Source organism: Chlorocebus sabaeus, chromosome X, assembly GCF_047675955.1.
Source record: "Chlorocebus sabaeus isolate Y175 chromosome X, mChlSab1.0.hap1, whole genome shotgun sequence".
Taxonomy (NCBI): Eukaryota; Metazoa; Chordata; class Mammalia; order Primates; family Cercopithecidae; genus Chlorocebus; species Chlorocebus sabaeus.
Genome location: NC_132933.1, coordinates 133,034,138 through 133,062,134, shown reverse-complemented (window position 1 = coordinate 133,062,134; position 27,997 = coordinate 133,034,138). Strand labels below are relative to the sequence as shown.

The following is a 27,997-nucleotide window of genomic DNA, read 5'->3' as shown; positions in this document are numbered from 1 at the left end:
ATGATCCTTCTCCCCTTCCCACAGTCCTCCTTCCTTCCTAGGGTCCTCCTCCCTCTTTCCCACCATCTGCCTCACCTTCCCACAGTCCTCCTTCCTTCCCAGGGCCCTCCTCTCTCTTCCCCACAGTCCTGCTCACTTTCTCACAATCTTGCTATCCTTCCCACAGTCTTCCCTCCTTCCCAGGGTCTTCTCTCTTTCCCAAAGTCCCCCTCTGTCATTCCTTCCTCCTTCATCTTCACTCTAACAACTGCCCCTTTTATCTGGAAAAACCCTCTTTCCACACTAGAATGCAGCTCAACTTCAGGGATGCTCCTTTCCTAAAACTGGGGTCTTTGTTTGGATATGCAAAAGAACTCCCATTCACACCTCCACAGAGTCGATCTGTGGTGGCCCAGATGCAGCACTTTCCCACTCTTAAAATGGGAGAGAAAGGCTGGATCCAAGTGTAGTCCAGTGCAGGGAAAGCCTATATTCCTACAACTCCAGAAAGCAATGTTTAGTGGCATGTTCCCTACAAAATTCTCCCCAGCCTTTTCACACCAAAGAGAAAAGAAAACAGAAATGCTAGTGGGATCACCCTGAGACAAGATCCTAAAGAAAGATTTAAACAGGTTTCTATTCATTTTAGACTCTGAAACGATAGTGATTGGAAGTCCAGTGTACATCACACATTTTTCATCAACAACCCCTTGTCATTAAAAAAACCCCTCCCACCCAGCCCTCAGGGCTCCTTTGGTGGGGATCACCTGCTTCTGTGGGCCCAAGGTTCCCCATACTACCTGCCTCCCTGTATCCAAGGCACAGTCCTCTTAAGTATTATCTGGTAACAGGGAGACTACAGCAGGGGACCTGGGGACTTCTGCATGCAGGTCTTCCTACTGAGGACAATCCATTCTTCTGAGAACAATCCATTCTTCTCCAGTATGAGATAGAAAGTTTATGGCATGGGGACTTTTAGACCTAGTTAATATTCCCCATGAGGAACAGCCTCCAGTTGATCCTTTTCTACCCAACAATTCAAAGTATTACTTACAACTGTGTGGTAATTTATTAATATGAATGAATTACATTTTTATAATTAACCTGTAAATGACTTCTCCAAAAGGCATAATTTTCAAAACATTACTGAAGAAGTAAGTTTTGTTCAATGCTTCATGGACATAAAAGGGTAAGGTAAAATGATATTGCTCCTATCAAAAAGGCAATATGAGCCGGGCATGGTGGCTCACACCTGTAATCCCAGCACTTTGATAGGCTGCAGTGGGCGGATCACTTGAGGTCAGGAGTTTGAGACTAGCCTGGCCAATATGGTGAAACCCCATCTCTACTAAAAAAAAAAAATACAAAAATTAGTCAGGCATGGTGGCACGTGCCTGTAATCCCAGCTACTCGGGAGGCTGAGGCACGAGAATCATTTGAACCTGGGAGGTGGAGGTTGCAGTGAGCTGAGATCAAGATCATGCCACTGCACTCCAACCTGGGCAACAGAGCAAGACTCTGTCTCAAAAAAAAAAAAAAGAAAAAGAAAAAAGGCAATATGAATACAAAGGTGGAAAACATTGCATAATTTGAATTCTATATTCATTCATTCATTTAAAGCATTTCATAGGCTGGGCACAGTGGCTCACGCCTGTAATCCCAGCACTTTGGGAGGCTGAGACTGGTGGATCACGAGGTCAGGAGATTGAGACCACCCTGTCTCTACTAAAAATACAAAAAATTAGCCAGGTGTGGTGGCGGGCGCCTGTAGTCCCAGCTACACGGGAGGCTGAGGCAGGAGAATGGTGTGAACTCGGGAGGCGGAGCTTGCAGTGAATGGAGATCGCGCCACTGCACTCCAGCCTGGGCGACAGAGCGAGACTCCATCTCAAAAAAAAAAAAAAAAAAGGCATTCCATAATTTAGATTCTACATTTATTTATTTGTTTATTTATTTAGAGACAGGGAGTGCTCTGGCATGATCATGGCTCACAGGAGTCTCAACCTCCCGGGCTCAAGTGATCCTCCCACCACAGCCTCCCAAGTAGCTGAGACTACAGGTGCAAACCACCATGCCTGACTAATTTTTTTATTTTATTTTTGTAGAGACAGGGGTCTCCCTATATTGCCCAGGTTGGTCTCAAACTCCTGGGCTCAAGTGACCCTCCTGTCTCAACCCCCCAAAGTACTGGGATTATAGGCATGAGCCACCATGTCTGGCTGAATTCTACATTTAATTGTTATTTCATTTAAGTGGTCAAAACTGAGTTTTACCTCCATTTTGCAAGGAATAGAAAAAAGTAAAATTATTTTAAACTCCCAAAGCAAATAAACAAGTACATACAACAATTTAACAAGCTTTACTTTTTTTTTTTTTTTTTTTTAGACAGTCTTGCTCTCTTGCCCAGGCCGGAGTGCAGTGGCACAATGTGGGCTCACTGAAACCTCCACCTCCCGAGATCAAACGATTCTTCTGCCTCAGTCTCCCAAGTAGCTGGCCTACAGGCACATGCCACCACACCTAGCTAATTTTTGTATTTTTTTTTAGTAGAGATGGGGTTTCACCATATTGGCCAGGCTGGTCTCAAACTCCTGATCTCAAGTGATCTGCCCACCTCAGCCTCCCTGAGTGCTGGGATTACAGGTGTGAGCCACTGTGCCCAACCTTAGCATATTCTAGGAAGTGATACACAGTGGAAAGAGATCATCCTGAGCCTTAAAAAAGCAATTTCAAAACAAGTATCCCAGATACCAAGGGCAAAACTATACATGCTTCTCTTGATATCACAAAGGAGTTCAAGCCATCCCCTAAGAGAGTTCATGCAATTCATCCTCAAGCGCCCCCATAGCCTTTGGTCAGCAGAGCCCACACAGGAGACAGGAAAAGGGTTTTGCTTTGTACTCACTCTTACAAAGTTGTCAGGGAACAAACCTCTCCTGCCGTTGATCTGTCCCTCCCACCAGCCTCCATCCTCCTTCCTGATGTTGGTGATGATTTCACCCACGCTGATCGTCAGCTCATCGTCGTGCTGGGCCTGGTAGTCAAACTCCACTATGGCCTCCACTGGAAGGAATAGGGAAAACAAAGTAATTTAGGTCAGATGTTGGAGAAGGCTGAGGCCCAGTATCCCTTGAAGGCCAGTAAAGTCACATTAAAGGGACTTCCCCTCTACAAATATTCAAAATAACAGGGCCACACACGGTAACCCAATGTTGGTTAACCTGAAGGCTATAGCACAGAAACCACAAAGTGCTGGTCCGTGGTCAGGCACAGGCAGGGTGGCCTACAGGTCTTGGGGCCAGCAGGCGCTTCAGAGGGGAAGCTGCATGATGACAGCCAGCTAACAACATTTGCCCTACCCAGAGGTTGTCCAGCATTGTCTCCCTGAGCTCACTGTACAGACAACAGATGTCAGTTTAACTTCTGGTTCTCCCATCCCCCGCCAATACTATGTGATGCTAACCTCTCTGGGTCTCAGTTGTACAAAATGTCAAAGCTAATAATCCCCATCTGATATGGTTTGGCTGTGTCCCCACCCAATTCTCACCTTGAATTGTAGTTCCCACAATGCCCAAGTGTTGTGGGAGGGACCCGGTGGGAGGTAATTGAACTATGAGGGCAGTTACCCTCATGCTGTTCTTGTGATAGTGAGTTCTCACAAGATCTGATGGTTTTATAAGGGGCTTTTTCCCCTTTTGTTTGGCGTTTCTCCTTCCTGCCACCATGTGAAGAAGGATGTGTTTGCTTTCCCTTCTGTCATGATTGTAAGTTTCCTGAGGCCTCCCCAGTCATACTGAACTGAGTCAATTAAACCTCTTTCCTTTATAAATTACCCAATCTTGGGTACGTCTTTATTAGCAGCATGAAAACAGACTAATAACACCATCCTACGGAGGTAACACTCATCTTGCAGTGACAACACGTGTAAAGACAGCTGGTATAGAGGGACCGGCTGGCCAAGCCAATGTCTCAGACTGCCTACATCAAAACCACAACTGCCCTCTCAACAGATGAGCTCTTACACATCAATTCCATGTTACATTGTTTTCCTGATCTACAGCAACCTCTCATACTTGGTAACGAGCAAAGGCAACAGGTAAGAAAGGTGGGTCTTCTCATTGACAAAGTGCCAATGCAAATTAGCAGCATAACCAATCCAAAAATTAGTTAACTTATCCATATATCAATTATGCAATTCATTTAAACTGGGCTTCTCCTCATGACCACCTCAATATGAACCAATTTCATAACCTTTTCCTTTTTTTTTCAGATGGAGTCTCACTCTATCACCCAGACTGGAGTGTAGTGGCGCAATCTCAGATCATCGCAACTCCCGCCTCCCACGTTCGAGCGATTCTCCTTGAATGCATGCCACCCCACCCAGCTAATTTTTGTATTTTTAGTAGGGACGGGGTTTCACCATGTTGGCTAGGCTGGTCTCGAACTCCTGACCTCAGATGATCCGCCCGCCTCGGCCTCCCAAAGTGCTGGGATTACAGGCGTGAGCCACCGTGCCCGGCCACCTTTTCCTTTTTTATTTGCAGATCCATATGAATGAATGAATGAATGAATGGCAAATGAATGAATACAAGGATAGCAAAAATTAGATAAAACCCCAAGTGGTGAATTAGCAATTCAGAAATTATGATAAAATAATGGAAGAGGGAAAGTTAAATGAGCTCTGTAAAGCATGCATATACTAAAATTAACTCAAAATAGATCACAGACCTAAGTGTAAGAGCTAAAATTGTAAAACTTTTTATAAGAATGGATAGGAGAAAATCTTAATGACCTTAGGTTTGGCAAAGATTTCTTAAATAGGAGACAAAAAGTATAAATGAGTTAAAAACAACAACAACAAACTTCAATAAACTGAGATAGGTTTTCAAGGAAAAACACTGGTAGGTGAGTGGGTGCCCATCACATGGGCTTTGCATATCCATTTGGGATACATTCCCAAAGCACTTCCGGTTCCAAACATCCTATCCACCCAAGTTGGTGTGCTCTGTCTGTCCACTCATAACATCTGCTAAACCAGACAGTTCATAAGCAACTCAAAGTGGAAATTCCTTTCCTATATAATTTTTGTATTCCAAAGTTAGCTGGCTGACTTTACTGCATAAATCTGCCCAGGATGAAGTTGCGTTGTGAACCATTCTTATCACTTATTAACAGAAAGGAGGAGTGGAAGAACACGAACAAGGCAACCTTTGCAGATTTCTCTGTGTTCCTGACAATATGCAGGCATGAACACTCTAACTTTATGGTATCATGCTACGCCCCTAACCCCAGCAGTTAAAATGAGCCATCATAACAATTGAAACAGGTCAATTAAAACACAGCTTTCCTCAGATCGCCTAGATAGTGATCTATTAAACCTCTGCCAGCTCACATCTGTAATCCCAACACTTTGGGAGGCCAAGGTGGGAGGATCACTTGAGGCCAGGAGTTCGAGCCCAGTCTGGGCAACATAGCAAGACCCCATCTCTACAAAAGAAATTTTAAAATTAGCCAGGCGTGGTGACACACACCTGTAGTCCCAGCAACTGGGGAGGGTAAGGCAGAAGGATGGCTTGAGCCCAGGAGTTTGAGGCTGCAGTGAGCCATGACTGCACCACTGCACTCCAGCCTGGGTGACAGAGTGAGACCCTGACTCAAAAACAAACAAAAAAGCTTTGCTATAGAAACTGAGATTACAGTAACCACTGTTCATATGCCAGATACTTTTTCCTACGCTCTCTCACTTAACCCTCCCAACATTCTGATGCCTATCTTCCCAGTTAAAGAGCCTAAAGCTCAGCAAAGAAGCTAAGCTTATTTTCTGACCTAGTGCTCTCCAGTGGGATGTGTTTGCTTCAAGCATCCATTGAGACGATGGGAGAAAAAAATTACAATTCTATTCATTTTGTTTTAACTTTTAAAAAGTAATAATTCAACTTATCTATTGTTCCATTGACAGAATGGCACAGGCTCCTTCACCTAGCCTCCAGGACACACAGTCAGGGATCCTTCAAGGGGCAGGAAGCAGCCAGAGGGACAGCGGAACCAAGGAGTACCACCAGAGCAAGCACCAGCATTCTATATGATGCTAACTTCTCTAGGTCTCAGTTGTATGTCAAAGCTAATAATTCTCATCTGATATGGTTTGACTGTGCCCCACCATGGGGTGCCCTGCAGTTCTCTGGTACCTCCTGGGAAAGCCTCCTTATGGCTATGACCCCTTCTTGCTGAAATCACCCTCACAAAGTGAGTCAGCTGCTTGAAAAGATTTGTGTAAAGAAAGTAGGAGCTGTAGACAACACGAGGCCAAGTGCCAAGAAAATGGTAGAGCTGGCCAGGCGCGATGGCTCATGCCTGTAATCCCAGCACTTTGGGAGGCCAACGCCAGCTGATCACAAGGTCAGGAGTTTGAGACCAGCCTAGCCAACATGGTGAAGCCCCATCTCTACTAAACATACAAAAATTAGCCGGACTTGGTGGCGGGTGCTTATAATCCTAGCTACCCTGGAAGCTGAGGCAGGAGAATCGCTTGAAACCAGAAGTGGAGGTTACGGTGAGCTAAGATTGTGCCACTGTACTCCAGCCTGGGTGAAAGAGCAAAACTCTATCAAAAAAAAAAAAAGGAAGGAAGGAAGGAAGGAAAGAAGGAAGGAAGAAAAAATGATAGAGGTGTCACTTCAGCTTCTGCTGGGAGCTCTTTGCCCGCCACATGGGGAAGACACATCAGATCTTATGGGGAGATGGCCCCCAAACTTTCAGTTATCAAGATCATTTGTAATATGGGTTTCCTTCCACCCTTGACATTGGTGTGGAACCATCAGGATTAGCAAGATATTTTAAAACTATATACCTGAATCATGAAAAAAATGTCTTCATTTTTCCACCAATGTCTAAAGGCATACAATACTCAATTGTATGTGTTTCAAAAGTTTGTTAAGCCTAATAATAACAGTGTAAGAGCTTCTCTGGGGTTTTCTTGATCTTCAATTAGTACAGTAATATATGTATATAATCTATACATAATTAAGAAGATACTAAAAAAAGATGTTTTGTTTTGAGACAGGGTCTGGCTCTGTTGCCCAGGCTAGAGTACAGTGGCACCATCTCAGCTCACTGCAACCTCCGTCTCCCAGGCTCAAGTGTTCCTCCCACCTTAACCTTCCAAGTAGCTGGGACTACAGGTGCATACCACCACACCCAGCTAATTTTTGTATTTTTTGTAGAGACAGGATTTCACTGTGTTGGTCAGGCTGACTTCAAATGTTCTGCCTGTCTTGGCCTCCCAAAGTGCTGGGATTATAGGCGTGAGCGACCACCCCGGCCATTGCCCTTTCTTTAAACTTAAGTAATCATGTACAGCCTCCTGGCCTTCTGACCACAGCTGGGCCCTGACTGCCTCCACATCACCTTCTAAGCTCTTCTAGACCCAAGACCTCCCTGGCCCCTGCCACTGAAGCAATCCCAAGCTGTCTCTTGTCTTCCCCGTGAGTCCCTGAATGCCTTCTGGGTATGGATCACCCTTAGTTCTGCTGGGGCCCCTATAAGGATCCATGACATGCAGTAGGTGCTCAATAAAGACTTGATCAACTGACCGCTCAGGTTGCATTTTATGATGATAGACCATTCCCAGCCCAACAAAGGCGCTACTAAAATGTCAAGTGTCAATCACATTTTGCAAATTGAGTCATATTCCATGCACTAAGGGAGCTTGCTATTTAAAAGATCCTGTGGTTAATTCTTTTGTAACATGAATAATTACTTCCTGCTTTACCTTTCCTGTCAAGATGAATTTTTTTTTTACATATCAGGTTTCTCTAAGAAGAGGAAACCTGTGGCTTTGTTAAGAGCTCATAAATCATGAGGATATGTCTCTCCTACCCACTCTAAGGGCTCTTTCCAGGGCCCTCTGCAAGCCTCTGAGAGGTTCAGAACTTTGCTGTCCAATACAGTGTCACTGCAAATGTGGCTAATGACTACTTGGAATGTGGCTAGTCTGAACTGACATGTGCTATAAGATACATCCCAAGTTCCAAAGACTTGTTTAGAAAAAAATAATGTGAAATAGCTCATTATTTTCATATCAACTGCATGTTGAAGTGATGTTTTAGATCTGCTGGGTTAAATAAATATATTATTCAAATTAATTTTACCTTTTAAAAATTTTATTAATGTGACTACTAGAACATTTAAAATGACATGTGGCTTGTATCATGTCCCTATAGAACAAAATGGTTTAGGATGATACTTGGCAAACAGGTGGTGAAGATCTTGGACGATACAAACACAACCAAAATTATATCACAAGAGCCCAGAAGAAAGTCTGTGCCCTCAAAATCCATTTCCTTGCCTTCAAGAGGCTGCAGGTAACTGCAGGAAGGATGAAACATTACCTAAGATTTTTTTTTAAGTGGTACCCTTTGAGAAATTACCTCTGGGCATGAGCAGAAAATTAAAGCATTAAGCTAAATAAAATACATCAGAGGTGTAATTAGGGTAACAGTAAACAAAACCCCATATTTAAAGACACCATAAATTACAAAACTTAAGAACATCTCCCCATCAGAAAAATACCACCCTCCAGCTGTCTGCTGTGCCAAAAGCCAGCCTCCACAAGTTTGCTATATCTACAGTTACTGCAAAAACCAATGCTACAGTTAACCCCATGTTACAAAAAGATAGAGCCAGGGGAGATAAGAGATCTGCTTAGAAACACAAAACACTTCACCCTCCCCTATCTCTACCTTCAAACTTGCTGGAATGTCTCTTCCCTCAAAGATGAAATGGGTGGTTTTTAACTGTGGGTTGGCTAAGCCAGCTGCCTAGCAGCTTCTCAGGGCCAGTTTCTCACAGTGGCGGAGGTGGTGGTGGTGGTATATCCGTGGCCCTGTTCTGTGACCCAGTCCCTCCCTACCTCCCTCTGCTCACTGTCCTTCCTCTCTCCTAGGACCAGTTCACCTTGCTATAATTTCACACTGACTTACCCCAACCAGACTGCAACCTTCATCCGGGAAAAGCCCTTATCTTTGCCAGGATTCTAAATCCCTCACCTGGCATCCTGTCTGCTTCAATAAATATTTGAATAAACCAGAAAGCATGAAGGAGAATGAAAGTTTCCAATTAATTTCCTCCGCTGTACACACATATACACAATGTCGCAGAGGTCTCGGTGCCGTAAGCTTTAATCATTTCAAAAGTAGAAATGTTACACACTTACTGCTTTTGCACTTATTCTGTTCTGTGAGTTCTGAAGAATAAATTTTTAATTTTAGTGTTTTGTTTTAGTCTTCTGAAGAGCATAGAAAATCAAGAAGTAATTTTTTGCCAAAAAAGACTTCACCAAAAGAGATCATGAGTGCTGAGCATTAGAGATGGAAAGAACATCAGATATCATCGTGTCTATTTTTTTTTTTCTGAATTTTACAGATGAGGAACTGAGTCCTAGAAGGTTCCATGACTTAGGCCTAGAGAGATTGAGAGGTAAATAATGGCAGCATCAAGCCCGGGGCTATGCTCTCCTAAATTACCGTCCACTGGAGAGAAGGAAGGATCTAAAAGAGAAAGCAGAGAAACCTAAGACCAGTGAGATACAGACTTTCACACCATTGATGCGGGCAGAGGGGGTCTCTTTTTTGCTTTCATGTATAATATAGTTTCCAAAATACCCAGAAAAAGTTACACCAGTCAGGAACATATTTAAAAATCTATGTTCAACTCTAAAAAGACAGAAAACCGATCAGTGGCTGCCTAGGGCTGGGGATGGGAATGGGGATGGACTGCAGATGGGTATGAAGAATCTTTTTGGGGTGACGGAAATATTCTCAAATTAAACTGTGGTGAGAGTTACAGGATGCTGTAAATTTACTTGAAAAGTATTAAACTGTACACTTAAAATGGGTGAAATTTTATACCTCAATACAGCTCTTACAAATAAAAATTGGCCAAGCTCAGTGGCTCACGACTGTAATCCCAACACTTCGGGAGGTCGAGGCGGGCAGATCACAAGGTCAGGAGTTCAAGACCAGTCTGACCAACATGGTGAAACCCTGTCTCTACTAAAAATACAAACATTAGCTGGGTGTGGTGGCACGTGCCTGTAATCCCAGCTATTCAGGAGGCTGAGGCAGGAGAATAGCTTGAACCCGGGAGGCAGAGGTTGCAGTGAGTTGAGATCATGCTACTGCACTCCAGCCTAGGCAACAGAGCAAGAATCTGTCTCAAATAATAATAATAATAATAATAATAATAATACAATTAAAATTAAAAGTCTACACAATATATATTTAAGAATTTATTATTGTAGATTTTCAGTCATTGGGGTGGTAGACTGTGTTTGTGCCCTAGCGGGAGAACACTCCCCATGTAGGGAGGGGAACTATTTGGGGGAACTTCCCCTTCACCATGAGATAGTTTGATGGGACTGTCCATCAACATGCCCTGCCCTCTGCCAGCCAATGTATGGCATAGGACCCAACTGTGATCAAAGCAATGTGACAAACACTGGAGATGGCTGGAGCAGATTCCCCCACCAGGGCTCTCAGAAGTGAGATCCCTGAAGCTGCCCAGTTGCCATCTTTCTGAGACCTGATCCTCTAGCTTCTCCTTCCACCCTATAAACCACCCCAATGCCTTCTGATAAATCCTTTTTGCTACCTTAGTTAAGGAAGAGTTGGTTTCTTTTACTTAAAACCAGAGAACCATGACAGATATTCATGCATCTACTTTTTTTTTTTTTTTTGAGACGGAGTCTTGCTCTTGTCCCCCAGGCTGAAGTGCAAGGGCGTGATCTCAGCTCACTGCAACCTCCGCCTGCTGGGTTCAAGCAATTATCTTGCCTCAGCCTCCCGAGTAGCTGGGATTACAGGCACCTGCCACCACGCCTGGATAATTTTTATATTTTTTAGTAGAGACGGGGTTTCACCATGTTGGTCAGGTTGGTCTCAAACTCCTGACCTCAGGTGATCTCCCTACTTTGGCCTCCCAAAGTGCTGGGAGGACAGGCGTGAGCCATCATGCCCAGCCATGCATCAACTTTACATACACACAGACTCTTCTCTACGCAAGTCTGCACAAGACCAAGTTCTCACCATTCAGTTCCTTCCCATTAGTGTCAGGGCTAAAGGGTTTGGGGGCCTGAATTTCCCAGGTGAAGGCCACAGGTACTGTGGGGATCTCTGTGTACAATAAAGCTGACCTAACATACCAGCCACGTTTTCCTTTTGGTGTCTTCACAAACACACCACTAAGGGACACCAACTCAACAAGCAGGAAATTTCCAAGACCTGCATCTTAAAAACTGAACATCAGCTTCCCCAACAAAGACAGGCTCAGAACACGGACCCCAGTAACAGACAGTCCCTGGACCCAAACTCTCTCCCTGGGCAGCAGCATACCTGTGGCTGGATGGCCTCTGGCAGGGTTCAACGATGTCTGTAGCAGGCACAGTAGCAGCTCAAAGAATTGGGCAGCAGCAGGGAAAGCGGAAAAGAGATGAATCAAGAAAGAAGAGAAAAAACAACCCGACTGTGTGAGAGGAAAGAAAGGCCCACCATTGCCTGCCTCAGACACTATTAAGGATACTCTTGTCACTTGCTGCTTTCCACGACGGCCCAAGGAACCTGAGTCTCCCAGCCCATCTCTCCTCTCTTGTCACCTCTAAGCATGAGGAGTAGGAGAAAGCCCCAGCAGGCTTGGGAGCAAATTCCAGCTTAGACATTCACTGGTTATGTGACATGGAGTGAGACTCCTAGCTCAAACTCACTTTCTTTGTGTTTAAAATCAGAAGATGATCTGTGGCAAGGGTGAGAGGTGATATCTGTAAACTGTATACAGAAGCTGCTCCATTAATGCCAGATGCTAGTCTTGCAGGCCATTATCACGGTATGCTGTGAGGGTTTCCCCCACATGTCCTCCCTACACACACCCTGGAACGGGAGCCCTTAAAGGGCAGATCTGAGCACCCTCTCCTCCTCAACTGGTGTCTGGCACATAGTAGGTGTTCAATAAATGTTGGTGACTGAGTGCGCCATACAACACCAGGAGTGTCCTGAGAAAGTACTGACCTCAAACTATACCTTACCATTCAACGCAAAGAAATGCAGTCACAAATGTGAGCCTTGTTATTTAACTTGAAGGCTAGAGAAAGCTGATGATTAACATGACCAGTTGGCCACAAAACAAGTATATGCCACTGGTCCAGGCCTCTCAAGTTACTGTGATCAGCCTTGATTTCACTCTTACCTCCACCACAACCAATGCCTCCGATAGCAAAGGGGCATTCAATCAAAGATCAGAATGAGATGCAGGGCCTGGATGGGAAAGCATTCACAAAACCTGAGGGCCTTGAGTCCTCCACCACTTGCCTTCTGAAGCCTCTGCCTCACCAGGAGCTGTCCCTGGAACAAAAGCTCAAGGAGCAAAAACAAAGAGTTATCAAACACTTCCTGACTGAAATTAACCTTTGCAAACCTAACACACAGCCCTTTTAAGAATATGCATTAGAGGCCGGGCGCAGTGGCTCACGCCTGTAATCCCAGCACTTTGGGATGCCGAGGCGGGCAAATCACAAGGTCAGGAGTTCAAGACCAGCCTGGCCAAGATGGTGAAGCCCTGTCTCTGTTATAAATACAAAAAAATTAGCCGGGCGTGGTGGCGGGAGCCTGTAATCCCAGCTACTCAGGAAGTTGAGGCAGAGAATTGCTTGAACCCAGGAGGCGGAGGTTGCAGTGAGTCAAGATGGCACCACTGCACTCCAGCCTGGGTGAAAGAGTAAGACTCCATCTCAAAAAAAACAAAAAAAAAAAAAGAGAGAAAGAATATGCATTACATAGACTGGACAAAAATAACTTGACCAGAAGAAGACTTTTTAAGTGAAAAAGAAAGAACAGAGAAAGTGGGCAGGTGACTTTGCAGGTTAAAAAACAGGCCGGGTGCGGTGGCTCAAGCCTGTAAATCCAGCACTTTGGGAGGCTGAGACGGGCGGATCACGAGGTCAGGAGATCGGGACCAACCTGGCTAACACGGTGAAACCCTGTCTGTACTAAAAATACAAAAAATTAGCTGGGCATGGTGGCGGGCGCCTGTAGTCCTAGCTACTAGGGAGGCTGAGGCAGGAGAATGGCGTGAACCTGGGAGGCAGAGCTTGCAGTGAGCCGAGATCTCGCCACTGCACTCCAGCCTGGATGACAGAGCAAGACTCCGTCTCAAAACAAACAAACAAACAACAACAGAAAAAAAAAGCTGGTAAAAAATAAAGACAACAGGTTAAAGCTGGATAAGCCTGTGTAGAGAATGGTTCTATACAACAATCATGGAGGGGAAAAAATCAGTGGAATCTTAGAAAACCATTTTTTTTTCTTGAGACAGAGTCTTGCTCTGTTGCCCAGGCTGAAGTGCAGTGGCGCCATCTCAGCTAACTGCAACCTCCACCTCCCAGGTTCAGGTGATGATCCTACCTTGGCCTCCTGAGTAGCTGGGATTACAGGCGTGTGCCACCATGCCCAGCTAATTTTTGTACTTTTAGTAGAGATGGGGTTTTGCCATGTTGGCCAGGCTGGTCTAGAACTCCTGGTATCAAGTAATCCCCCCACCTCAGCTTCCCAAAGTGCTGGGATTACAGGGGTGAGCCACTGTGCCCAGCCCGATATTCTTATTTAATTTCTAGAGCCTCCAATTAATTTCTATCATTCTACTTTTTTTTCAGGTAGTGTTACATGAAATCTCAGAAAACCACATTTTTTAAATGGACTTAATTGTAGTCTCCTGAGCTACTAGGCATAACGGTTTATGAAGTAATATTCTTTTCTTGTTTTGAGTTGGAGTCTCGCTCTGTCGCCAGGCTGGAGTGCAGTGGCATGATCTAGGCTCCCTGCAACCTCCGGGTTCAAGCAATTCTCCTGCCTCGGCCTCCCGAGTAGCTAGAATTACAGTCACGTACCACCACACCCAACTAAATTTTTTTTTTTTTAAGTAGAGATGGGGTTTTATCATGTTGGCCAGGCTGGTCTCAAACTCCTGACCTCAAGTGATCGGCCAGCCTCAGCTTCCCAAAGTGCTGAGATTACAGGCATGAGCCACCACATCTGGCCAGAAAAAATTTAATAAAAAGTCTGTTTAGTCAAAATAGTTTAGCCACTTAAGGAAGACATAACCTTTTTTTGTGCATGGAGAAGAAAGTATGCTGCTTTATATAAATATTTGACAGTGTTACATAATAAAATGGCTTGAGGATGAGTAGAGATTTTCCTGACTTTATAATGATAGCCTAGTTCTCAGATTCAAAAAACACCCAGACAAGTGTCTGATTAGAAAAGAGATCCCCTATTTTTCTCAGTGAGAAGATTCAAAAGGTTGTGGGCTAACCTGAATATGTAAACCTCAAAACAGAAGAAGAAACAGTCAAGTGTCTGCTTGTACTATGTATTAATGTAATTACAGATTATGTGAAATAAAATAATTAGAAAACATCGCTCCCCACCCCCTAACACTCTCTCGTTTCATGAAACAATTTTATTATGGATAAGGTATCTGAAGGATTTGCTTGAACTATTTTATTCAAAATAAATTCATAGAGTCCTTATGGTACAGGATACTTTGTAAGGACTGTAATGGAAAGCAACTCTTGCTTGTCTTGAGGATAGGATAGTAAGGCGGGGCAGGCCGGCTTTATATTTGGACATGTTGTATGAAAGAAGAAAAGCAAAAGCCTTCCTGTTGATTACAGTGTGGCTAAGCTGAATCAGCTGTAAGAGGCAGGGACCAAGTCAAAAGGAGGGAAGAATGGTTCCACAGAAAAATGTGGTTGGTCAGCATGGTTGGAAGTGGGCAAGGGCTGAGTCACTCACTGCATGGCCTTCTGTTAAGAAACATACTTTCTCATAAGAGAGATAGCAGACAGTGAGGTACGTGAGAGGAAACCACAGTGAATCTTCACCGCTTCCCCACTCCCCCACCCCCAGCAGATTTAATGTCCCATTTCAGGCTTCATTTATACTCCCAGGTGTAGTAATCCTGCCACCGCGAGCCCCTAGAAGGCAAAAGGGATGTGTAAAGTGGAAGCTGATGGGCCTCCTGAAAGAAAAGTCATATGCCCAATGCATCTTCCCTCAAGTGCTTGACTGAGTGCTTGGCCCATCCGGCACTCAAGAAATGCTTGTTGTCGAGTGGCGAGAAACTTGCAAGGATGATTTCGACAAGAAGCTGAGAATCTGAGAAGATGAGATCTGAGACAAACGCACAGGGATAAAAGCAGAAGATAACAGCAAAATAACAGTTCTTCAAAGCAGTCTAGAATTTCAAACTGTCGTAAGTATAACTACTTTAAGCTCCCAGACATCTAATCTGGAGATACCATCTAGCATATTTGCAACACCATAATGTGCAGGTTATTAGGGAGGGTGCATTTAATGGTTTCATCCTAAGTTTCACCAATGATGTCACATAGTAACTGTGAGTCTATCAAGACAGTAACTACCAACGTTTGTAAGTCATTTGGGTTGGCACTTTTTAATATTGAACAATAATTTGAACTAAAAGTTGCTAGTCAAGTATCTACTCCACAAATATGTTCTTAATCAACTACATTGTAAATACTTTGTTGCAGTATCAGGAAGCCACTTAGTAAGTAAGTGTCTATATAGAGTAACACAAAAAAGAAGTAAAGTTAAAACCCAACATTCGCTTTCCTTTGAAGGTTATAGCTTAAAGTTGGAAAAAGAGAATAAGACCTAAATAAACTGGATTGGGTTTAAAATTTTTGAAACCTTTCCCAAAACTGAAATATTAGTTAATGAAAATAAGTAAATAAAATTAAAAAGATAAACAGCCTCACACCAAAAGACTCCTAAGAATAATGATCTATGAAGAGCAATGTATACATTTTTTTCTGAAATAATCACATTCAGTCTCCAAATACCGTTTTTCACAAAAAGGAAGCCAGCTACCCTTAGAGAAACAGCTGATTCCATTTCTGGGGCAGGAAAGGTGATAAGCCTGGACCATCTTGTCACACCAAGAAAGCAAAGAGGCCAGCAAACACTACTAGGGTCATGTCAAAACAACTCAGAAGTGAACCTGAAGAGGCTTCCACTGGCCACAAATAGGGCAACATGAGCATGATTAACAATAACTGCCTTGAAACAGCATTGAAAGTGCACTGAAACAATAACTGCATTAGTAACAATACCTGGATTGAAAGACATCAAATTAATTTGATGTCTCATATGTTATGTGATATATCTTTCACAGTGATACTTTTAAAAAATCATTGGCCACCTTTGGAAGATGCTAAGGAGCCGACTCATTGTTTTGAAAACCGGTAAATTTTTAAAAAGAATCAAATATTTGTCCTACCTTTCCTATATGAATTCAAGATAACCAAATGGTTGATGAGAAATTTCTCTGTATAGGAATATTCTGGCTAACAAAATGAAGAAGGAATGAGAGAATTGGACAATCAACATTTTGCAACCTCTAATGCAATCAAGAACCTGAGCAATGGTCACCAGCAGCTGTGGATGTTTGTTTATTTATTTATTTATTTATTTATTTATTTATTGAGACAGGGTCTCACTCTGTCACGTGGGCTGGAAGTGCAGTGGCATGGTCATGGCTCACTAGAGCCTGGATCTCCTGGGCTCAGGTGATCCTCCTGCCTCATCCTCTCAAGTAGATGGGACTACAGGCATGAGCCTGTATCCAGCTTTTTTTTTTTAATTTCTTTTAAATTTCATGGCTAATTTTTAAAAGTTTTTGTTCAGAGATTAGAGTCTCACTATGTTGCTCAGGCTGGTCTCGAACTCCTGGGCTCAAATGATTTTTTTGGCATCAGTGTCCCAAAGTGGTGGGATTACAGGCATGAGCCACTGTGCCTGGCCAGCTGTGGACATTACAAAAAAAGAGACAACCAGGCATCTGGAGCCTCATGATGGAAGTGTGTGTCACCACTGGTAAAATATTCTTGCCAACAAACTGAACCTGAATCAGATCAAGCCTCTGGATTTACCACCAGTCTACAGGGGACAAAGAATATCCGAAAATATGTTAAATGGCACTCTAAGGAGGCAATCCGCAAAATCCAGGCTGTAGGACTGTAGGCAAATGACTTAGTTTCTTCAACAACACCAACAAAAGCAAGGAAAAAGAGATGGCAGAACCTAGATTAAAACAGACTCAGAGGCCAGGTGTGGTAGCTCATGCCTGTAATCCCAGCACTTCGGGAGGCTGAGGTGGGTGGATCACTTGAGATCAGGAGTTCGAGACCAGCCTGGCCAACATGGGAAAACCCTGTCTTCGCAAAAAATACAAAAATTAGCTAGGCGTGGTGTCACCTGCCTGTAATCCCAGCTACTTAGGAGGCTGAGGCAGGAGAATCACTTGAACCCAGGAAGTGGAGGTTGCAGATGCAGTGAGCTGAGACCGCCACTGCACTCCAGCCTGGGTGGCAGAGTGGAAAAAAAAAAAAAAAAAAAAGACTCAGAGACAGCCAACCAATTAGAAAGTATAGACCTTACAAATCCTGATTCAAACACCTTTTAAAATATTTTAACTACATGTAAAAATCGGATATTTGAACTAAATTTCTGATGATAAGGAAACATTGTTAGTTGTTGTATGTGTAAAAATGATTGTGATTATGGTTTTCAAAAGAGTCCTTATCTTTACAAAATATATGCTGAAACACTTCCTGATTGTTAAAATGCTCTACATGTGCAAGTAGAATAATGTCCCACACTGAACTGAAAACATGCAAATCTTTATGCTGGCGTAACTCTAGCTGGTGTAATCACTATTTCACAAATGATTCAGCTGACCATGCTGGGCACAGCAATGCACCTGGAAAGGAAGATGGGGGTTTTAAAGGCAACAAAATATTAAAAAGTATGTGTGTATTGTATATGTATGTATGTTTCAATATTTGAATTTTTTATAAAGGGTACTAGGCATCTATAATTTTTTTTTTTCTTTTAGAGACAGAGTCTTGCTCTGTCTCCCAGGCTGGAGTGCAGAGGTGCGATCTCAGCTCACTGCAACCTCCACCCCTGGGTTCAAGTGATTCTCATGTCTCAGCCTACTGCATAGCTGGGATTATAGGCATGCGCCACCATGCCTGGCTAATTTTTGTTATTTTTAGTAGAGAAGGGGTTTTACCATATTGGCCAGACTGGTCCCGAACTCCTGAACTCAAGTGATCTGCCTGCCTCGACCTCCCAAAGTACTGGGATATATAAGCTACTTTAAAATATATATATAGGTTACTTTTAAAATGAGCAAGTAGCACAATCAAAAGTGTGTTCTACACATCTATGAGTGTGGATCTTGGACAAGGCCACCTCTGCCAACATTCTGAATTTGAATTTCTTGAGATGTGTTTTACATAAGGAAGACTGTTGTTTGGGTTGTTTAGGTGTAAAAGTGATATCGTGAGTATGGTTTTTAGCAGAGTAATTATCTGTAAGAAATGCATGCTGAGGCCGGGTGCGGTGGCTCAAGCCTGTAATCCCAGCAGTTTGGGAGGCTGAGGCGGGTGGATCATGAGGTCAGAAGATCGAGACCATCCTGGCTAACATGGTGAAACCCCGTCTCTACTAAAAATATAAAAAATTAGCTGGGCGTGTTGGCGGGCACCTGTAGTCCCAGCTACTTGGGAGGCTGAGGCAGGAGAATGGCGTGAACCCAGGAGGCAGAGCTTGCAGTGAGATGAGATCGCACCACTGCACTCCAGCCTGGGTGACAGAGCGAGACTCTGTCTCAAAAAAAAAAAAAAAAAGAAAGAAATGCATGCCAAAACATGACAGAAATCTGGTAGCTCACCTGGCTAGCCCTCAGCACCCTACTCTCTGAGAACTGGCCCTTTAGTCAGGGTGCAGCAAACTTCCACAGGCATCTCTATCTGTACCTGCCTGGTACTCCATATACCCTCACTACTCAGAGGCATACCCCAGCCTCCCCGAGACCTACTGAACCTGAGATTGCATCATAAGATCCCCAGGGCACTCACATGCACAGTATGGTTTGGGAAGTGCTGGCCCATCTCACACTGGGTTCCTCACCCAGAGGTGTCAGAATCCCCTGTGAAACTTTCTCATTCCTGTCTCCTCCACGCCCTGGTTCCCATCAGAATGGGGCAGGGGGTAAGGCGGGTCATGTCTAGGCTGAAGATGATCTCCCAGGTGAGTCTATGTACCCCTACCACTCTTCTAAATCTCTTTTGCAGAAAGAGAAACATAAGTCTGAAGCTGAACAAAAGGGTCAGGGGGTCCTTGCAGACTTCAAGCCTGACAAGGCACCTTTCAGGGCTATGAGCCTCCATGCTTTGTCTGCAGAAGCATCAAAACAAAACAAACAGCAGCAAGAGGTTCCACATTAACAATGGGCAGATCCCCTTCCTCATCATTCATTGTGGGTGGGGGGAACACTTAAAATGCAATACACAAATCCAGATGTTTCACCAGTCCCTCTCCAGAAAAGGAGGAGGAATTTCCAGATCTAATTACATGTGATTACTGCCTGTGTCCACTACTAGACTGAAAGCCACAGGAGGACAGAGAGCATGTCTGCTTTGTTTGCCTCTGTAGACCCAGGACCAGCCTGATACCTAGCATATAGTAGGAACTTCATAAATATTTACCGAATGAAAATATACTCTTTTGAGACAGGGTCTCACTCTGTCACCCAGGATGGAGTGCGGTGGCACGATCATGGCTCACTACAGCCTCAACCTCCTGGCCTCAAGAGATCCTCCCACCTCAGCCTCCCGAGTAGCTGGGACTACTGGCACCTGCCACCATGCCCAGCTAATTATTTTATTTTTTGTAGAGAAGGGGTCTCACTATGTTGCCCAGGCTAGTCTAGATCTCCTGGCCTCAAGTGATCCTCCTGCCTCAGCACCCCGGGTAGTTGGGATTACAGGCATGAGTCACCATGCCCAGCAGAAAATATACTCTTAAAATCTTGTGTCAGTTGCCTTTATCCTCACTGTATCATTTAACTGTAACGATCACTCTGTAGCCGATTGTGTTTTCCAAGATGGCTACAGCAACATCTCCTGTCCCTTGAGCTCTTCTAGAATGTGATCCAGCTGTCAACAGGAGAAATCTAACCTTCCTCCCCAGGCTTTGGAACCCGGGCAGGCTGGTGACCACTTTGACCAACAGAGTGGAGGAAAGTGATGCTGTGTGACTTCTGGGCCGTATTATGCAGTTTCCAACTCACTTGCTGGAATACCCCAAGACAGCCATGCCGTGAGGAAGCCAATTTGCACTGAGACACACCAGCTGGCATGCCTAGTTACTGAGTCATCCCAGCCTGGCCTGACATGTGAGGGACCCAGCCTTCAGATGGTTCCAACCCCCAGCTGTCGCGTCCACTCCAACCTCAGGCCTTTCTAGCCGAGGCCCCAGACATTGTAGAGCTGAGACAAGCCCTCCCTACCGTGCCCTGTCCAAATGCTTGACCCACAAAACTGGTGAGCATAATAAAATAGCTTTTTGAAGGTGCTAAATTTTGGAGTAATCTGTCACACAGCAACAGGAACTGGAATATGCTCTACAAGGTGCCTATTATTGTTCCTGGTTTAGGAAAGAATCCAACTCCCAGAGAGATCAGATAATATTCCAGCCGCCAGCCAGTCTGGACTCAAAGCCCATCTTCTTGCCCCTGTTCCTGCTCATATTTTTTTCAATCAATAAAGATTTTCTGAGACATATGTTCCAGATACTGTGGCTGCATGGAAAAAAAAAAAAATCTACATACCACACATACACACACACACACATGAACATACCCAAGTGTACACACGAATATAGGCAGTAGGTTCAAATATGAAACCAGGCCAAATTAGGCCTGCTGCCCCTCTACATTCTTAACTGACATTTTCTCAGACAGAATGGCTCTTTGATCCAGTAAGTATTTACTGACGGTATGCGGGGACAGGGTCACAGTGCTGGACAACAGGCAGATGAGTCAGGAGTGCATGATCAGAGAGAAGTCAGAGAACAATAAAAAAAAGAAGGAAGGGTATCTTTCTCTGGTGTTGGATAAAAGTGGATCAACATTACAACAGTGATATAAAGACATGAAGATGAGAGTACACAAGCGAGTTGACACCTTCTCTTAAACAGGAATCAAGGTCATCTCTTGGTTAGGGTCAGGTGAGAAGAGAATTTGAAGAACTTGAGAAGAGAAAGTCTGGAATAAACTCAGTGCAAAATGCACTATAGAATTTTCTTTTATCTCTCTCGCTCTGTCTCTGTGTATGTGTGTGTATGTGCGTGCACACGTGTGTGAGCGTGTGTGTGTGTTTTAACTTACAAAAGAAAAAAGAGTGAGAGAGAAGTAAATGGAAGCATTAATGGGTGACAATGAGGACCACTGCAGGGCCACACAGACAAGCAGGGCCCAGGTGCCCCAGGACTGTGTCCAGGTAGGAGAGAAAGGATTTTGAAGTGAGCTCAGTGGCCTGTGGCAGGACTGATCTAGGGAAAGTGGGAAAGCTCAGTGCCTAACAGATGCCAAGACAGCAGGATACAGGCTTGGAGGGGGTGGTCAGGGAGTAGAGGAGATAGTGGCAGGCAGAAACATTATGATGTCTCATCAACTGCATAGGGCTGGGTACCTAAAGGGTGAAGGTACACCCTGTGAGGATATGTGCAGGGAGCGTTGCAGACCCAGGAAAAAAAAAAAAAAAAAAGGTAGACAGCACAGAAGCCCTAAAAGGAAAGAAGGACAATACAGTGTCTAAAGATGGGTGGGGGTTCTCCTCCTCCCTTCCCCCTGGCACATCTCTCATCTATACAACATTCCTTTTCAGAAGCCCCTTCTCGGCCAGGTACGGTGCCTCATGCCTATAATCCCAGCACTTTGGGAGGCCAAGGTGGGCGGATCACCTGAGGTCAAGAGTTCAAGACCAGCCTGGCCAACACAGTGAAACCCCATCTTTACTAAAAATACAAAATTAGCGGGGCGGGGTGGTAAAGCATCTCTAGTCCCAGCTACCTGGGAGGCTGAGGCAGGAGAATCACTTGAATCCGGGAGGCAGACGTTGCAGTGAGCCAAGATCGCACCACTGCACTCCAGCCTGGGCGAGAGAGAGCGAAACTCCGCCTAAAAAAAAAACAACAACCAGAAGTCCCTTCTCAAAGACTCTCTAGAACATTGTCCTCACAGAATAGGAGACTACCTGTCCATACAAGTCTCCTGGCATTAGCAGCCTTTGGAGGGTCTTGAAGTTAAACCTCTCTTGGAAACGACAGCTATTTCTTTTTCTTTCTTTCTTTCTTTCTTTCTTTCTTTGAGATGGAGCCTTGATCTAGTGCCCAGGCTGCAGTGCAGTGGTGTGATCTCGGCTCACTGCAACCTCTGCCTCCCAGGTTCAAGCAATTCTTCTGCCTCAGCCTCCTGAGTAGCTGGGACTACAGGCGCGTGCCACCATGCCCGGATAATTTTTGGTAATTTTAGTAGAAACGGGGTTTCACTGTGTTAGCCAATCTGGTCTCAAATTCCTGACCTCCAGCAATCTGCCCACCTCAGCCTCCCAAAGTGCTGGGATTACTGGCAGCCGACAGCTATTTCTTTCTTTTTCTTTTTTTTTTTTTTTTTTTGAGATGGAGTCTCGCTCTGTCGCCCAGGCTGGGGTGCAGTGGCACCATCTCAGCTCACTGCAAGCTCTGCCTCCCATGTTCACACCATTCTCCTGCCTCAGCCTCCTGAGTAGCTGGGAATACAGGCGCCTGCCACCATGCCCGGCTAATTTTTTGTATTTTTTAGTAGAGACAGGGTTTCACCATGTTAACCAGAATGGTCTCGATCTCCTGACCTCGTGATCCACCCGCCTCGGCCTCCCAAAGTGCTGGGATTACAGGCGCCGACAGCTATTTCTTTAAACACACCTAGAACTAGCACCAAATCAAACAAGCTGGACTCACCAGTCTACAAGAGCAATGTGTCTTCGTGTATGTTAACATCCCCTTGGGGCCAACCACATAATAGGTCTGGAATGAATATTGATTGGGTAAATGAGTGCTGCCTTTGAAAGATATTATGGGTTTGAGGAAGTTCCCAGTCTTGATCCTGGAACTCAAAGGCCACTTCAATCTGATACAGGTTTGACATTGACAACGCCACTTGCATTTATACCCGGCCCTAAGTCCAGCTGGATAGTCCCGGTCCCCATCTCCCCACACACTCTTCCCCCAAGAGCCCCATGTGTGCTGCCATCCATGAAATCTCCTTCCCAAGTCTTTACATCACAAAATGCCCTCCAATCTCTTGGTCTGAGGCCACCTTCAAAACCCTTTTTCAGGCCACCTGTCATTCCATCATTCTCAGACTTACTAACTATAGTGTTCACTAAATCACTTATACTCCTCATACACTGCTTTGTAACATCTTTTGAATTATTATCCCAGACAAGGAGTTGGTAAGCTTTTTCTTTTTCTTTTTCTCTTTTTCAGATGAAGTGTCACTCTGCTGCCCAGGCTGGAGTGCAGTGCTGCAATCTTGGCTCACTGCAACCTCTGCCTCCTGAGTTCAAGTCATTCTTCTGCCTCAGCCTCCTGAGTACCTGGAATTACAGGCGTGTACCACCATGCCCAGCTAATTTTTTGTATTTTTAGTAGACAGGGGGTTTCACCATGTTGGCCAGGCTGGTCTCTTAACTCCTGACCTCAGGTGATCCGCCCGCCTCAGCCTCCCAAAGTGCTGGGATTACAGGCATAAGCTACCATGCCCCACCGGTAAGCTTTTTCTTAAAGAGTCAGATAGTAAGTATTTTAGCTTTGGTGGGACCAATGTTCCATTCCAGCACCTCAAATCTACCTTTACAGCACTAAAGCAGCCACAGACAATAAACACAAATGAGTGAGGCTGTGTTCCATAAAGCTTTATTTACAAAAATAATCAGAAGGCCAGATTTTAGCTGTAGGTTATAGTTTGCTGATCCCTGTCTCAGACTGTTATTTTAACCCTTTCGTTATCTTTTACATTCTATGTCTTGCTACCTCCAAACAGATTTATGCTCCTTAAAAGAAAGGACCAGGTATTATATATTTTCATTTACTCTTTGCCTCTACCTGGCTCAGTGCTACACATACAAGAAATACAGATCTATACTTTTTAAATAAACATCTGAATATATGTTTAATGATGTGCCACATACTGCAATTGAGCTTCTTTTTTGTCGCATAAGTGTGCTCATTGACACTGCAAACATTAATTTCTAACAACTCATACTAATCTAACTGAACTGCGTGCCAGAAAAGATTTTTTCAAAAAACTTTCCTGGTCTGCTCCTTTGCCAGATTTTTTTCTTCTAATTGTTTCCACAGATGACCTAATACATTCATTCCACTGGCTACTTAACAGACTAACACATTCCACAAGCTATTTAACATCATTGGAAGGAACTGAGGCTTTCTGCAGATACAAATGCCCGTTTGAGTATTCAGTGTCTCCCCCATCGCATCATGGGAGCATGGGGAGACTGAGAGGTTTGCACAGGTAAGAGGAAAGCTTTTGAAAAAAAAGGAGAGGAAATCTATCACTGCTGTACCCCACAGAAGTAGACATGAAACTATTACCTGTAACCAAAACAAAATTAACTTCAGAGTGGGTTACTGACAGTTTCTGTCATATGCTCCCAGCTTGCTTCTAAATCAATAACTGCAACAGAGAGAAGAAACTAGGTATCTTCTGAAGAATTTCAAAAATGCAATAAACTACACCACCCTCCCCCAAAAAGCCCTGCTTTGGAATATGTTAAAGTAGATCTCATATAAGGAACTAAAAAGTAACTATTGGGTTCTTTTAGAATGAAACGATAAATGGGCCTCAGAAAGCCCAAGACTTCGCTTCTTGTCAGTAGTGACCTTTCAGGCTGATAACATCCTCACTTCCTTTTTTCACCTCGAATGAAGGCAAGAGCAGCTCAGTGCAGGCGGCACAGGCTATGCTGACCCAGGTCACCCAAGTCACCCTCACACTCAGTTAAAGATTCAAATAGCTGTAAAGGTCTCATGGAAAAAGCATTCTTCCACACTCCCCAACTTTCCCTCCCCAGAGGCAACTATGGCCTTCAAAAGGAACCTCATGGCCCTCAAAAGGAACCAACCCCACCAACACCTTAATCGCAGACTTCCAGCCTCCGGGACTGTGAGACAACACATTTCTGTTGTTGAAGCAGCCCAATCCATAGTACTTTGTTCTGGCAGCCTTACAAAACTAACACAAGTATTTACATCACTTATGACTACACAAACATTACTAAAAGCCTAGCCACATGGTACACCAAGATTATGTTTCTTTCCTAGTTTCTTTTCCCCTAGAGCTAATACTAGTCTTTTTTTATTCCTTTGCTTAGTGGAGAGTTCACTTAAAAATGGATTCAACTCCAAACTCATCCTCCCTGGTCTAAATCATCACTCAAGAGGTCCATGTGCATCAGATGGTCTGTCCATTTCAGCCTCTCTCAGAGCTTTCCAACCTAAGGACTGGAGGTGGGGAGGGCAAGGTGAAAGCTAGGGTGTTCTAATCAATGGGCAAAATGGGCTCTGTCCTTGATGCAAGCTCAAAAGACTGCATTATCCGCAAGTCTGGGGAGTAACTGGAGGTTTGGGAGCAGAGAGGAAGTATAACCATAAATGCGTGTTCTCTGATGACACCTGCGGCAGAAGGACTCATGGGCAGAGGCTGCAGGTGGCAGGGATACCAGTTAGACAGCAAACATGGTAGACCAAGCAGGGGAATGGGAACTTGAGATGAGGCAGGGGAACAGAGACAAGGAGCTTGATTAAGAGACATTCCGGTGGCTGGGCCCAGTGGCTCACACCTGTAATCTCAGCACTTGGAGGCCAAGATGGGTGGATCAGAGGTCAGGAGTTTGAGACCAGCATGGCCAAGATGGTGAAACCCCGTCTCTACTAAAAATATACAAATTAGCCAGGTATGGTGGCATGTGCCTGTAATCCCAGATACTCGGGAGGCTGAAGCAGGAGAATCGCTTGAACCTGGGAGGTGGAGGTTGCAGTGAGCCGAGACTGTGTCACTGCATTCCAACCTGGATGACAGAGCGAGATTCCGTCAAAAAACAAAACAAAACAAAACAAACAAACAAACAAAAACACCTGCATAAACACATGGAATTCTACCCAATGTGAGTACAAGTAAAAATGGCCTTAATTAAAGATGAAATGACACCTTCCCTCCACACTAACTCTAAACTTCCTTGAATTCTACCTTCACCACTATGTTAAATTCCTTTTTTAAAAAAGGAAAGGGGCTGGGCACAGAGGCTCACACCTGTAATCCCAGCACTTCAGGAGGCCGAGCCAGGTGGATCACTTGACGTCAGGAGTTCGAGACCAGCCTGGTCAACATGGCGAAACGCTGTCTCTGCTAAAAACACAAAAATTAGCTGGGTGTGGTGGTGCACGCCTGTAATCCCAGCTACTCGGGAAGCTGAGACAGAAGAATCACCTGAACCCAGGAGGCAGAGGTTGCAGTGAGCCAAGATTGTACCACTACACTCCAGGATGGGTGACAGAGCAAGACTCTGTCTTAAAAAATAAAATAAAAATAAAATAAATAAAATAAAACAAAAAAGGAAGAGGCTGCTTTCTAGGTAATCTGAAACAAAAGCCAGAAAAGTAAACCAGAGAATCATAGAGCTAAAAGACAATCATAGAACTGAAAGACAATCATATCGTCCAGACTATGCTTCAAAAAAAAAAAAAAAAATCTGACCAGGCACAGTGACTCACACCTGTAATACCAGCACTTTGGGAGGACAAGGCAGGAGGATCACTTGAGGTCAGGAGTTCAAGGCCAGCCTGGCCAACATAGTGAGATCCCATCTCTATAAAAAGAAAAATTCTTTTTAATTAGCTAGGTGTGGTGGTACATATCTGTAGTCCCAACTATTCCAAAGGCTGAGGCAGGAGGATCGCTTGAACCCAGGAGTTCGAGGCTGCAGTGAGCCATGATCATGCCACTATACTCCAGCCTGGGCAACACAGGAAAGCCCTGTCTCAAAAAAAAAAAAAAAAAAAAAAAAAAAAAAAAAAAAAATCTCTAAAGATGCAGACTTTACTCCACAATTTATCTCAGTCAAGATCAAAAGTTTTCAATGATTTGTTATATATTCCATCATCACACTCCACATAGATTTGTGGCAGCTCCCAAGAATTCAACAAAACAAAAATATATGAACAATTAGAATCAGGAAAAATACAGCTAGAAGGTCAAGAGCTAGGAAAAGTTAAGGCATCAGCATGTACAGTATATAACCGCCATATAGAAACCCATCGCTTGGTCAAGCCAAGGTTTGTGTTGCTTCACAGCCAAAACAAAAAAATAAACATGATCAATTACGTGGTTTACATTTTCCAACTGGAAGGGACAAAAACTTGACAGAGAAAGAAAAGTAACTGGCAGAAAGAACTTCGCATATGAGGCTTTGCATAGTACAGTGTTTTCAAGATGAAGGCAACCCAGGAACCCAGGTCACAAGAAGCATTTTTTTAAATGAAACAGAACTGAATAGAAAACATCAGAGCACATCAAATGTTTGCTGTGAAATTACTATTTCTTTCTTTCTTTTTTTTTGGGGGGGACAGAGTCTTGCTCTGTTGCCCAGTGCAATGGTACAATCTCAGCTCACTGCAACCTCCGCCTCCTGGGTTCAAGCTATTCTCCCTCCTCAGCCTCCCGAATAGCTGGGATTACAGGCACCCGCCATCATGCCCAGCTAATTTTTGTATTTTTGTAGAGATGGGGTTTCACCATGTTGGCCAGGCTGGTCTTGAACTCCTGACCTCAGGTGATCCACTCGCCTCGGCCTCCCAAAGTTCTGGGACTACAGGCATGAGCCACCATGCCCAGCCTGAAATTACTATTTCAATCATAACTAAAGACAGGTGTGTGTACAAGGTTGCAATGTAAGATACATTTCTTACTGGAAGATAGTGCCCCAAATTTGAAAAACATCAGGAAGAAATACTAAGTGGACTTAATTTTCAACCCAACCTGT

At 44.2% G+C, this 27,997-nt stretch overlaps 1 protein-coding gene across 3 annotated transcripts in view; it reads right to left on the bottom strand.

The window, feature by feature from the left end:
• SH3KBP1 (SH3 domain containing kinase binding protein 1) overlaps positions 1–27,997 on the bottom strand; it is a 355,677-nt gene that overhangs the window by 300,237 nt on the left and 27,443 nt on the right. For 2 of the 3 annotated variants that reach the window (XM_007991227.3, XM_007991229.3), the window contains exon 2: positions 2,885–3,042. In XM_007991227.3, coding sequence (XP_007989418.1) covers positions 2,885–3,042 — 158 coding nt within the window. The remainder of the gene's footprint in view (positions 1–2,884; positions 3,043–27,997) is intronic. The other variant, XM_037986385.2, reaches the window with a different exon arrangement.